Raw genomic sequence first — 14,181 nt, forward strand, 5'->3', positions numbered from 1 at the left:
CAATTACGGAGAAATTTTATTTATTCATAGAGAAACGAAATTGTGTGCGTGTTTATGAATGCACCCAACAAATACAATATTTAATTTTCGAAATGGTAATCAGAAATTCAGAATAATAATATTTTTAAAATGTGTCAAAATGCAAATTATACTATTTTTTGGTATATAATCGTATATACGTACACGTCTCGACGAAAAAGGAACCCACCACACCAAAACACCACTATTTGTAATTTAATACTTCATTTAATAATGTGATTTTAATGCATCAACCAGTTTCTTCCCACTCCAGTCCAAGGCCTGTATTCATCTTCTGACTCGTTGCCACACAAAAAAAACACTTCTTTTAAACAGATGCAAACTAGAAAGATCACGTCTTTTTTTTTACCACGTCTTGTTCTTTCGAGATGCTAATATATTGCAAGGATTTAAACTACAAAATAATGCTTGATATCTTGGTAAACTTTTTATAAATAAATCACAGAATGATGAAGACGATATCAAAGAGCAAAGAGATAACAGGTAATTAACTGATATAAAGCTTTTAATAAATTTTTTGAAATGTTCTGATAAGTTGCAGTTTTAGGTATCGGACGAGGATTGCTATAATGTTGATGCTAGCTGCTTTGAGTTTGTTTCTCGTTAGCACAGCCTTTATGACTTTGCCAATTGTGGTTGGAAGAGTATTCTCTTACTCTATCTCCTTCATCCTGCGAAGATTTGGAATCACACATGACGGTTTGTTCTAGTTTCTTGCTTTATTTAGACCAGTTTCTTATATATGCTTATTAAAATTTTGAACATGTGTTTGTGGAGCAATCTATGTCAGAATTTGCATTTGATCATATTCTGACGGGAAGAACTGATTTGCAACTAATATTCACCTTCTGGACCATTTCGGTAAGAGAATCATCAAAGAGAGTCGATTTCTTTCGGAGCAACTAATATATTTTGCTTATTCTTATATATGTTCCTATAGACATTGCTCACGCCTATCAAGTGTTTCGCAACCAACGCATGGCGAAGGAAGTTCAAGAGAATCAAGAACGTGGGAATCAATAAGCTTCCTTCAATGTGGATGCTTCGAGATGTGATTGGCTCCATCATAAACACACTTCTAACCACACTATCCATCCCTTACGTGTTGGTGAAGTCTCTGTTACCGTTGCTTGGATATTCCCAAAGCTTCAATGCAGTTATTGAGCTGTTTATCTGGCCAGCATCATTAGCCTTGATTGTGGTTTGGTTCATTACAAAGCTATAACATTTGAGATTATTATCTACTTGCACCAGTTGATATTCAATGAACTGTATATGCTGGGTGAAAGAGTGGGGGATTTGACTGAAGATCTCTAGAGCAGAAGGGAGAGTATGAAAAACAAAACAAGAATTCTTTTGTTGATAGTCAAGTCAAAATATGTTAGCAATGGTTAGGTTTCTATTGCGGTAGATGTTGTCTTATTTTTGAATGAGATATTTGTTATCAAGCAGTGTATTTATTTAGCACTTTTTCTTGTTACAAAAAAAATACTATTTATATTTCATAAAGAGTATTACTTTCGCATTTTTTTTGTTACAAAGACAATGTCATTTTAATCAGTTGACAGAAAAAGAAGAAAATGTCATTTTAAAGTTTTCTAATATAGTTTATATATTTTAAAAATATAATCTTAAGTGTAATAATTTTATTTATTTTAAACACTATTGGTTAAATAAAAATTACTATTAAAATATAAATAAATTTTAATCATTTTTTTAATTTGTAAGAAAAATATGAAAGTGACTTTTACGAAACAAGTGGAATATAAACATAGAAAATTAATGTGGATGAAAAATAACTCAAATTTAATCGAACATCAGCTTTGTTGGATTATTTTAAAATATCAGATATTAAAAATTAAGTTGGAGTATTGGTCTTGGTCACACAAAATTGATCTTTGTTAAAAGAAAAAATTAATTTAACCGTGGTAATTGATTCTTTGTCTGTAGCGAAAATGAGAGGAAGCAACGTAGAAACTCTTTACTCAGGAATCGTCATTAGTCAAGTCATCAGACCAATATTAGTAAATTATTTATTTGAAATTGTTTTAGTTAATAAATTTAATTATCACTTGGTTTTGGTCATATATATATGCATTTGCCGCTTGAGGGAATGAATACACGCAACGCAGGTGACGACGACTAGAACTAGAACTAGAACTAGCTTTGATTCCCTAAAATGGACGAGAGTTTCTCAGCGGAAGACGACGAAGACCAGTGCCGGATTTGCCGATCGCCGGAGGAGCCAGGAAACCCGCTACGGTATCCGTGCTTGTGCCGAGGCTCGATCAAGTTCGTTCACCAGGATTGCCTTCGTACCTGGCTCAATCGCCGCCGCAGAAACAACAAATGCGAGGTTACCTGCAAGTGTTTTGGGGATTTTGAAATCAGTGTTTGGGGTTTATCGTTAGAATCTACAAATTAGGGTTTCTGATTTTAGGGGATTATCGTTATGGTTCTAATTTTCCTTCAGGTGTGTGGGCGTAGCTACTGGTTTGTTCCCGTTTACTCCGAGAATGCTCCGGAGAGGCTTCCTTGCGACGAGTTTCTGATTGGAGTGTTATCAAGAGCAGGACGCTACTTGAAGTTGATTGTGGCTTGGATTGTGGTGATTCTCTTCAACGTATTCTGCATTGCCTTGCATCCTTTGGGACAAGACTGTGTTGCTGGCTCCCAGAGAGTGTTCATGTCTCGGAAGTTAGCTTTTTTGTGGGCTACCTTGCTCTACAGCACTGTCATCGCTTCTTCTATGCTGATTCTCACTACTATAAGGATTCAAGTAGGAGATCTCGGAGGAGGCCGGGGTGATAGTTTTTTCGGGAATGGAGGAGTTTTGCACTTGTTGTCCAAGTATATGAAGATCCTTTGTGATTGGTATCTTCATAAACTCATACATTTCTTGGGCCAACCTCCTCGGCTTATCTTTCTTCCTCCTGAGGCGCCGCTTCATGAGTTTGGGGTTATCAGACGGGTGCTTTTCTTTCTGGATGATGATGCCTTTGCTGTGAGTCTTTTACATTTTTCTCTTTCTTCTTCAGTTTTCCTTCATGCAATAATAATGCTCTTTTGTTCGTTCTCTCCAGGTCCTTGCTATCAGCGTATATGTTTCTACTCTCTTTATTCTTCTGCCATTTTGTATTGGATGGGTTGTATTAGCAACTGTTGGTGGCAGCTATTTGTCTGGAAACTCGCCTGTTATTCTTGGATACATGATGATGCTGTCAATCTGCTTTGCTTACTTTGGAATCCTCTTCATTCTCCATCAAAACCCATTTCCAGTCTTAGCTCGCTGGTTTTCTCTCGGGTTTCACTTCATAACCGTGACATTGCCATGTCACCTGTTGGCTTTCTTAGCAAACATATTACTCATCAAGGATGCTTTTGTCTTGTTCTTCAAATTTGGTGTTCTGCCTTGGATTCTTGGTTGGTTCCTCGGAATCTGCACCTCCCCTATGTTTGGAACCAGGAGTTTTCAGATATTTGAGATTCTTTCACACAATCCGTGCATGATGGTGGCCTTTCGTTGGCTTTCAGGACTCTCTTGCTTGATAATTGCTGTCTCTTACATGAAACATATCCCCAAGGTAATAGTTTAAAATTTGGGTTCATCATCCTAATGGAACCTTATTCTTTTATCAAGATTTTCTCTTCTTCTTTTGACAGATCATGCATAAACGAGCCTATTGGTATCTTCTAGATGTCACAGATCCAGACTACAAGATCACCAAACTGAATCTTCGACACGTTTTCTTTGTGTTTGCCTCTCATGGGGTATTATTGGTGATTTTGTTTCGCTTACCAATTAAAGCAATTACACTTATCAGCCCATCGTTTTTCCCTCTTGAGTTATGGTAAGCTTGGTCGTTTACTTCCCTAGCTCTTACCCTTGCCTTATATTGTTGCTAACTAAATTGTACATTGAACAAAACGCAGGGGCAGAAGTCCTTTTATTGGTGTTGCATACGCAATTTATGTCAACCTAATGCATGCCGGGCCCAAATGGTTAATCGAACTTACCAAACCAGCTATCGCACTCTTAGTTCACAAGTGGATTGTCACTGTTTGTTCTTGGCTTCTGCTGAGTGATCTCTTGCTAGTAGTGCCCCGAGGAGAGGAGGACTTTCACTATGCTGATGATAAACTATTGTATTCATTAGCTGAAGGCTCTATGGTCACTTTTTACAAATCACAGAATGATGAAGACGATATCAAAGAGCAAAGAGATAACAGGTAATTTTAACTGACATTTACAATCTCTTAATAAAATTATTGAAATGTTCTGAATAAGATGCACTTTTAGGTATAGGACGAGGATTGCTATAATGTTGATGCTAGCTGCTTTGACTTTGTTTCTCGTTAGCACAGCCTTTATGGTTTTGCCAATTGTGGTTGGAAGAGTGTTCTCTTACTCTATCTCCTTCATCTTGCGAAGAGTTGGAATCAAACATGACGGTTTGTTCTAGTTTCTTGCTTTACTTAGACCAGTTTCTTATACATGATTATAAAGTTTTAAGCTTGTCATTGCAGATATTTGTGCTTTTTGGATTGGATGTTATATCCTACGAGCAATCTATGTCAGCATTTGCTTTGCATTTGATCATATTTTGACGGGAAGAAGTGATTTCCTTCTCAAATATATCTTGATACGAATAACAAATGCTCTTCTTTTCTCCATATGGGTAAGCACAACCTTCTATTTTCATCAGAGCCTCTCTTCGATATTATGACTTTCCAATGACTTGGTAAACTCTGATGAACAGATCTCTATCATACCGGGGTTGCTTGGCGTACTTATCGACCTTATGATCATCATCCCATCACGAGTGCCACTTAATGAATCACCACTTTATTTCTTGATCCAAGATTGGTTGATAGGAGTAGTGGTGCTTCACCTCTGGACCTTTCTGGTATGATAAACATCAAAAGGGTTTTAACCAAGTCTCAGTTTTCTTGCAGAGCAACTAATATATTTTGCTTTATCTTGTGGTCCTGTAGACAATGCTCACGCCTATCAAGTGTTTCGCAACCAAGGCATGGCGAAGGAAGTTTGAAAGAATCAGGAGCGTGGGAATCAATAAGCTTCCTTCAATGTGGCTGCTTCGAGATGTGATTGGCTCCATCATAAACACACTTCTAACCACACTATCCATCCCTTACGTGCTGGTGAAGTCTCTGTTACCGTTGCTTGGATATTCCCAAAGCTTCAATGCAGCTACTGAGCGGTTTTTCTGGCCCGCATCATTAGCCTTGATTGTGGTCTGGTTCGTGATAAAGCTAACGCTTGAGATCATTATCTACTTGCACCAGTTGATCTTCAATGAACGGTATATGGTGGGTGAAAGAGTAAGGGATTTGACTGACGATCTCTAGAGCAGGGGTATCTCACAAACAATGACTCTTTTGTTGATAGAACGAGTCAAAATATGTTAATTATCTTTTACATATAATCTGAACCACATGGCAAGATGTATTTATGTTAACGAAGAGGTAGTAGTAGCCAAACGTAGTTTACATATAGATGTGTTTCTTATTATCTTATATCAAACGATGCGATCTTATGTTCCTCTTGCTAGATCCAGGATTCAAAATAAGCTCATTAATTCCTATAAGAGAGCCTAACAAACTAGAAACCAAACATAGAAATTGAAATAACTTATAGCGCTTTATTGTGCAAAGGAGTAAAGAAAAGAGGAAAATTTAAAGTGTCACCAAGAACAAAGTGATACTCCAACCTTGACATTCCATAAGATAACAACATCAAAACCAATATCAGATGTTCAGATGACAAAATAAAATAACCAGATGCCAAGCATAATCTTCACCCGACATTTTAATGCATGCTTTCCTCAATATCATTGTGTATTCAGATTTCTTTAGTTTCAGATATTTTCTACGTTTTAAATTAAATATAGTTCTAAAGAAACTTCTTTTCTTTTAAAAAAAAGCGTGACTACAATGCAATTTCCGTTCAGTTATTTTTACCTCTACTTAAATTAATAAAAGATTAAGTTCTGTTGAATTTTAGAAGACATAAACTAAAACAAAGCGTGATGACTGCAAGTTTGCAAATTTCGAGAGAGAAAATAATTGACACAAAATAGCTTTTGTAACAAACTAATTTTTGGAAAAAAAAAAAATTAACAATTCTCATTAACAAAACTATACATTCATCCCCAAATACTTATTATTCAACAATACTTATGGGGAGTTAGTTTCATAACTGAAAAAGAATAACATTTATCAACAAAAAAAAATACAAACACAAACATCTATAAACAAAATTCATCCAGATTTAAAGCACATGCAAAAATAAATAAAGAGGAAGGCATTGGAAAAAAGAAAATTATCGACCGAATAGTAGTTTACTAATTTGATTTCAATGGAGAAACGGCTCGAAAGTGCTCACCACCTTCTTCAACTGGTCAAGAAACGATAAATACGAGACCGTTCCATCGTTCCCCGCAAGAACCCTATACTTATCCTTCCTCGTGAAGTTAGTGCACTCGAACCCTAACGTAGCGGCCAAGATCCTCTGAACATAGTTCGCCACGTCATGCGGACTCTTCCCTGACGAACACGTAGCCTCCACAGGAAGCTGGTTCAAGAACGTAACCTCGTAAACCGGCCTCGGGTTCATAAAGAAGAAAATAGGATCCAAACCTTTCCACCCTCTCGCCGTGGTCGCGTGGAAGAATCCAACTCTATAGTTCATAGCAACCGGAACAATCCTATCCGTTAACTCAGCGAAAAGCGCGCTAAACCTCAGCAAGAACGGTTCACGACAAGTGGTTCCCTCGGGACAAACAACTAGATCGCCTTTAGACAACTGCTGTTTGATCTTTGCGGCGTCTACGTCTCGGATTCTTGTTAATCTGACGGTTGGGATGGGAGATAAGATCTCGGATAAGCGTGAGATAGAGTAAGTAACAGCTGGTATGCTGCGTCCGAGCACGTAGGATAATACCACCGGGTCCATTAGAGTTCTGTGCGTGCACACGAAGAGAACGCCGGAGTGTCCGGGCGATGGTGCCTGAGGAGGCTTGCCTTTAACGATGATCTGGCCGCCGAATATCTTAGAGACGTACGGTGTTGCCCACAGTGGGAGGATGGATCCAAGAAAGATCCTGGTGGCGGCGAGAATGATTCCGAATGGGATCCAAATGAGGATGAGGAGAGCGGTGGCTGGAGTTGGCCGCTTGACAAGGCGTCCGTCGTGAAAGATCACCGGAAGTGGCCGCAGCTCAAGTTGTTGGATGTGGTGGTGGTAGCTCTCCGGAATTGGTGCATGAATATGCTCCTATACATGCATGAAGATTTAACATTAGTGTTGATAATAATTAATACTCACTTGTTTCAAAAAAAAAAAATCAATATTTTAGAATTCTACACAAATTAAAAATAATATTTTAAATTTTGATTATAAATATATTATTTTGCGAATAACTATTTATCATAATTTCTTCGAATGTTATAGTTGACCATTATTAACTAAAAATATTGAAAAATATATAATTTTAGTTTTTGAAAAAATAGATCAATTTGAAACGGAGTAGAAAATATATATAGAAATACATGTTTTTGCTGTAAAATGTACAATGATTCGTGTTTGTACGTTAAATTAGATATAAGCTAAAAAGTTTTGCTAGTTGAGACATTTTCTATGTATATTTATATGATTTCATGCAAGGATGTAGTGTTTACCTCACATAACGATAAGAAAGTTGTAGAACTCGTCTTGCGCGGTCTTGCAAGACCTATATGAGGCCTTTCATCAACAAATAAATCAGCGACACGGCTCAAAACAGATTGATCTATATCGGCTTCACGTATCAAACCGGTGACAAAACCAAACCGGTTCACGATCAGCTCTGAACCAATGACCTCATCGGCTATAAGATGCTCCTTTGCAAACATCTCCACCATAACTCGAGGCATTCTAGTCACCACGACTTTCTTCTTGCATGAGCTGAAAACCTTCCATGTGTCCATGCTTACGTCATCCATGTAAAACTTCGGCAGGACGGCTCTAGCCACCGATTCAATCTCAGGTTCGCGTAAACCAACCGTGGATACAAAGATCATGAGCTTGAGCGCGGCGTTTTTGTAGCTGAAAACGTTAAGGAGTGTGATTACGGGCCAAAGAAATAGCAAGACGGCGAAACGAATAAGACCAGATGCTTCGAAGGCAACTAGCATGAAGTAAGAGAATGGATCTTGGTTCTTTAGTATTGTCCCTTCAAATTCTGACACCACAGAATCCGAACTCGTTCTTGCTTGCTCCATCACCAATTCTATTTCTTCTCTTCCTTTCGGTTTTTTGATCGAATGTTAGTTTTGAGTTTTGACTGGTTTGAAGATGGAAGAAAATGGATTGTAACGTTTTATGTTATAAAGGTGTGGACTGGCTCGTCTCTATAATGCAATGGCAGTTTATCAATATTGCACCTACCGTAACTGTACATGTTTTTTTAAGTTGATTTTTTCGATAAGTCAATATTATATATAGAGAGATGTGAAGAAAACACGATTATACACGTCATCTGTTTTCCTCCTGGTGAAGTAATTCACGTAATCTTATGTGGATAGCAAAAAAAAATGATGGTTTAAAATTAACCAATCATGTCCAAATTGTTGGCATAATGCACCAAAATTAGGCTGTGATAACAGGCAAATATACGAGTAATTAGGTTACTGACCGTATCATGTGAGAATAGCTAGCATATAGTTTATGCATGTTAATTTGACTGGAGAGAACTTATCCCTATATATTCCAACCGAATTGATTTTTTGTTCAATTTATCTTTGTCTGGTTAGATTTTCTTATGTTGGTCTGTGAGATCATTTCAAAGTAATTTTTTTTTAATATATACCTGGTTGTAGGCCGCCCATAATACTTCGAAACCACATAGGTTTCTTCCAAAGATCATGTAATTTGTTAACATTTTTCACCAAAAAAAAAAAAAAAGATCATGTGATTTCTACGCTTTGCATATGCTACTTTTCCGGGTGAGCTAATTGATCTTATCACAATTCAGTTGAATTAACCTGGTCCGGTTTGGTTGCCTACCTGGCCGATAATGTTACAGCTGATAGATGAGAATGCTTGTAAATCTCAGTACATAAGAATAACACAAATCTCAGCTGATAAATTAGTAGTTTACACAATACCTCGAGTCTATATTATTTCTGACATAAACTTGCGTGTTTACAAGCCGTTTTTCTTGACGCAAATTCCTATCTGTCGCCTCTAAACTATGTTAGATGAGGTTTGGTAGGAAACAAAGCGGCTACTTTCAACAGAAGACAAAAAAAATAAAACAAGACACGTTGATTTGTTTTCAGGTAACCAGTTTTTTGTTAGTTACTGTTAGAATTGGTTTGGTTCAGTTGGTTTGATTTTAATAAAACTATATAATTAAATAGTTAGAATTCCGCTAGGGTGTCTTAGATTCTTATCAACCAAATTTGATGGAATAAAATACTAAATAAATGTACTTAATTATATAAATAGTTATGACCAAATGGTATGGACGAGGTTGTTAATTTATGATGTAAATCTATGACAAACATACAAAACTTTCAACAAAATCTTACATCGATATATCAGAAATCATAATTTGAATCTATATAAGCTGGATTTGGGACATTATAGACATGGATCTCCTAAAGATTTCTACACGTTGATTCACATTAATTAACAAAAATCATTATTCGAACTTAGTTTAAAAATTCACGTGTGTATTGAAGTTTATACCTAGTCCAAGCCTCTTCAAAAGAGTTAATATACACCTTAAACAAATGTTATCAACGGTTAAATCCTGACATATTTACCATGCATGTATGAGTACAAGTGTATAACTATGGAGTTTTGATATTATTTTGACTAATAATACAAAGAGACGAACGTTTGCAGACTGAAATACACATGAGACCAGGTATTGATAAGAGTAAATCGTCACTTCATGGTACCAGAAATTTAGGAAACCAACTATGATTGAATCTAAATGAAGTCGTATGTGCAAATGTTTCTCTCTAACCAAAACGTTGCTTTTATATCATCTCCGCAGATCTGCACTTTCTAATCCTTATCGACATTTCCTCCTCCTTTCTTCTTCCTCTTCCTTCCATTACCTCGCAACACGGTCTTCGTGGTGCCTGTCAATAATAAAATGTAAATAAAAACTTCAAATTCTAATATCATTTTCAAACTATGTAACAAGTTAAAAACACTAACCTTGTTCCAATACTCAGGATCCATCTTCATCGAGGTCACCAATATCCTCTTCACTTTGGTCACCCGAGAATACTCACTCTTTCCGCAATGCCCATACTTCTTATCCCCTACGCTATACCAAGTCTTCGTCCCACTATCCCTCACATCCTCTGCTCCATCCATGAAATAAGTCACGGGTCGCTCACACGGGTCAGGTTTCAAGGGCCGGGTGTTAAACGTGAAAGGTCCATCGCTCGAAGACCGCCAAGTTTTGAAAGTCTGCAACGGCGTATCCAGCTCCTTAGCGGTCAAGAAGTAAGTGTATATCTGAATGGAGTATCCCCACGAGATGGATATGGACCATTGACGCTTGCGGTCGTAGCAATGAATCTGTTGTAGTATTCTATGCGGGTCTAACGTGTAGGGTTTCATAAGGGCTTGTAAAGACTCGATGGGGGTTTTGTTAGGGAACATCGGATCTAAGTATACGAGGTGATGCAGCGATACAAGAGGTGTTAATGGATGCGCTGCTAGAAACCCGTATGGATCTCCTCTTATGTCAAGCTGCAATACATAATATTTTCAACATAACACAAACTGTTAGTCCAACAAACAAAACGATAGTAGATATTATGGTTCTTTTAATAATAGACTGGACAAAACAACATGCAGATGTTGAATTTCCTGACACTAGATACCTAAAATGAAACTTTCATTGAGGGACACTACATGTGGTGCCGTAGTGATGATGACACGCATATAGAGAGTTCATGAATAAACATTAATATCTTAGAAACAGAGATTTGATTAACAGTAAGCTTTTAGCTGAAACAATAGATTTAAAAACAAAGAAGGCATGATTAAAAGCTTTGTATCCTAACATGGCAGAATCATGTGCTCCACCAATATATTTAAAACTTCAATAAATAAATAAATATTTTTTCCAACACTTCATAGGACCACAAGCAATTAAGGCCATTCATTAAACAAAAACAAATAAAAATAAAACCGGTCGGAAAATATTCATCTAGACATAAGACTATCACTTCAATTTAATGAAGTGATTAACGTAATATATAAGTTCAGATTTCAGAGGCAAAAGTCCTAATGTGACACTATTTTCTTATTTTGGGTCAACAATTGCGTAATTTACTCAATAAATCAACTCCTAAATGCTTTTATTAGCACAACCTAAAGTGATTATTAATTATTACGTTTGACCACTAAGATTTCTTTAGCTCTATTCCACGTGGCAAAAATCCACTTAACTCAAACACTTCTCAGCATCTAAACCCTGTTGAATATGTCGGACTCCAACAAACGAGATCAAGACAGTTCTCCACGTGTCACCCAAACAACCAATCGCGACCCCGACACGTGCCAAACAGAAACGTACCTGGTGAAACCCGCGTTCTTCGGTGAACGGAACGCCGATCTCGCTAACGCAAGCCGCGATCCTCTGATCCGAGCCGTAGAAGTAGAAATACCGCTGGAGACACCCGTCCATCGCGTTCGCCAAACGCGCCGCGAGCGGGCGGCTGATCGCGAAACCGCCGCCGCCGAACGCCATGTCGTACGCGTGCATCACGTCCTGCTCGACGCTCTCCGAGTTCCCCCCGACGTACCACATCTGCTCGTGGTCGTACTTCGAGAGGACCTTGACGAGATTCTCCGGGAAGAAGACGGTGTCGTCGTCTCCCATCACGAACCACCGCACGTCGGGGAGGTTCAGACGGTAGCTATCCCAGATCACGCGTGCGATCCGAACCGCGGCTTGCGAGCTGGAGAATCTGAACCGGGTCCAGCCTGGATCGGAAACTCGAACCGGGATTGAGAATCGGTTATCGGATTGGTTATCGGGGATCTTAACCGGTTTATCGAGCCAGACGAATCCACGAGTGGTGTTTCGCCACCATAAGGAGGTGTATTGGCTCCGATCGAGCCAGGTCTCGGCTGCTCCGGCGATGCAGAACTGGATGTGGGAGATGGTAACCGGCCCGGTGGATCTTGTCGGCGGGAGAGCTATGGCTTTCTGTGGCACGGCGGGGAATCGGAGACCGTAAGAGGAGGAATATTCCGGCGCGGAGGAGGATAGAAAAGTGGTGCGGAGAACGAGAGAGACGGAGACGATGAGGCAGGTGAGGACGGAGAAGCGAGTGAAAAGAAGGAGATACTCGCGTGGCCGCTCCGGCATGAAGAAGAAACTGGAAAACTTCAGGGCCTCGTGGTGGTTGTGGTGGTGGTGGTGGTGGCCGTGCTCTCCACCGCCGCGATTCAGTTTCATGTTTTTTTTTTTAATTGAAGGAGAGAGACGACGACACCGTGAAACTAACTCCGACGAGTGGATATTGCTTAATTTACAGAACTACCCTCTTGCTACGCCGCGGGAATGGAGTTCTGTTGGAAATTTACGGAATTACCCTCGACGGTGGGTGAGATTATTTTTATTTTTAGAAGCTATTTTGGTTTTTCCCCCTTTTTTTAAGAGTGACAACTCCTGAGGTTAACACACATAAAAGGAAGAAGAAGAGGTAGACACGTGATTGGAATACACAAATGACGGAGATAGCCTCAGTCAACGGTGAGATGACTTTCGAATATATGCGTTAATAGATTTTATATCAAGTTTCAAACTATAACAAAAACGAACAGAAGAAACAGAATGTTACGGGGTGGATAAAATGTGGTTAGAGCTTTAGTTATTAAGCGTATAGTTGAGAAAAAGTAGGGAAGCGTTATAGAAAAGGTATATAAATAGGAAGTACTATTTCTGGACTATTGATAAGCATGGAAACGGAGCTTTAATGTATGTGATAAACGCAACTCATAGATTTTCTATTTATTTATAATATTTATATAGTCAGAAACAATGCTTTGATGCTGCACTATGATGCTTGAACCATCCCAATAATGACATTGAATATACATGTCGATACCACGTTGTGAATTGTCCAAACTGAGCTTCCTAAAAGGAAATACTCGTCGTCTCATGTTTTAGTACATCTAGTTCTAGTAATCGATATAGAAGCACACAATAATAAGAATATCTCTCTTATTAATCACTTAAGGAAACTCACTCAAAACCTTAAGCACTCAATCACAATCAATCAAAACTAACAAGTATTGCAACAACCTTGCAACTCCTTATATAAGAATAGATAACTTCTAATCTTATTAGTAAAATACTTATTAGATATTTCCTAATCCTTTTAGTAAACCATATCTCGGTAGGATTAGGTTAGCTTGTTTTCCAAGCTATTTCAAGCTTATTCCAACAATCTCCTCCTTAAGCTTGAAATCGGTTTTTCCCAAATCTTCAACTCCAATCAAACTTCTCATTTCCTTGAATCGTATCTTTCCAAGTGCTTTCGTTAGGATGTCCGCTCTTTGCTCATTCCCTGGTACATGCTGAACCTCGATCAATCCATTGTCAACACACTCTCTTATGAAGTGATAACGTCTATGTATGTGTTTACTTCGCCCGTGAAATACTGGATTCTTGGTAAGAGCTATAGCAGACTTATTATCAATATAGATCACCATCTTCTCACTTGTTATATTACTGATCTCGCCAAGGAGTTCCTGTAGCCATATAACCTGCTTAGCTGCCTTCGTTGCAGCCATAAACTCTGCTTCACATGAAGAGAGTGCTACCGTATCTTGCTTGCATGAGCACCAAGTAATAGGCGAGTTTGAAAGGTAGAAAACGTGACCAGTGGTACTTCTACCATCATCCTCATCAACATTATGGCTACTGTCACTGAATCCTATTAGCCTTCCAATCTTGTCTTCTCGCTGGAATGTAAGCCCATGAGTCAGAGTTCCTTGCAAGTAACGCAAGATTTGTTTTACCGCAGCACTATGAGATCGTCGCGGCTCATGCATATACCTTGACAAGACTCCAACGCTATAAGAAAGATCACGCCGGC

At 38.5% G+C, this 14,181-nt stretch overlaps 3 protein-coding genes across 4 annotated transcripts; 1 reads left to right on the forward strand and 2 right to left on the reverse strand.

Moving 5' to 3' along the window:
* Positions 1 to 297: 297 nt before the first annotated feature.
* LOC103870349 (probable E3 ubiquitin ligase SUD1) lies at positions 298 to 6,190 on the forward strand. Of its 2 annotated transcripts, none has more exons than XM_018659043.2 (10): positions 298 to 2,395; positions 2,513 to 3,043; positions 3,123 to 3,462; positions 3,574 to 3,623; positions 3,703 to 3,890; positions 3,973 to 4,269; positions 4,340 to 4,491; positions 4,567 to 4,718; positions 4,800 to 4,946; positions 5,035 to 6,190. In XM_018659043.2, the coding sequence occupies exons 1-10, from the start codon at positions 2,219 to 2,221 to the stop codon at positions 5,407 to 5,409; spliced, it is 2,409 nt and encodes an 802-aa protein (XP_018514559.2). In that variant the 5' UTR covers positions 298 to 2,218; the 3' UTR covers positions 5,410 to 6,190. The 2 variants fall into 2 exon arrangements, with proteins under 2 accessions (XP_018514559.2, XP_033148203.1); XM_033292312.1 differs by having other exon boundaries at positions 476 to 522; positions 587 to 2,395; positions 3,123 to 3,623.
* LOC103870350 (glycerol-3-phosphate acyltransferase 5) lies at positions 6,190 to 8,491 on the reverse strand. The gene is made up of 2 exons (XM_009148481.3): positions 7,741 to 8,491; positions 6,190 to 7,336 (listed from the first exon to the last, which is right to left on the reverse strand). Exons 1-2 carry the CDS (start codon positions 8,320 to 8,322, stop codon positions 6,416 to 6,418), a joined length of 1,503 nt encoding a protein of 500 aa, XP_009146729.1. The 5' UTR covers positions 8,323 to 8,491; the 3' UTR covers positions 6,190 to 6,415.
* A 1,397-nt stretch (positions 8,492 to 9,888) lies between these two features.
* LOC103870351 lies at positions 9,889 to 12,736 on the reverse strand. The gene is made up of 3 exons (XM_033292313.1): positions 11,649 to 12,736; positions 10,274 to 10,816; positions 9,889 to 10,194 (listed from the first exon to the last, which is right to left on the reverse strand). Exons 1-3 carry the CDS (start codon positions 12,534 to 12,536, stop codon positions 10,090 to 10,092), a joined length of 1,536 nt encoding a protein of 511 aa, XP_033148204.1. The 5' UTR covers positions 12,537 to 12,736; the 3' UTR covers positions 9,889 to 10,089.
* Between the last annotated feature and the right edge of the window lie 1,445 nt (positions 12,737 to 14,181).

Source organism: Brassica rapa, chromosome A05 (assembly GCF_000309985.2).
Source record: "Brassica rapa cultivar Chiifu-401-42 chromosome A05, CAAS_Brap_v3.01, whole genome shotgun sequence".
In the NCBI taxonomy this organism is placed as follows: Eukaryota; Viridiplantae; Streptophyta; class Magnoliopsida; order Brassicales; family Brassicaceae; genus Brassica; species Brassica rapa.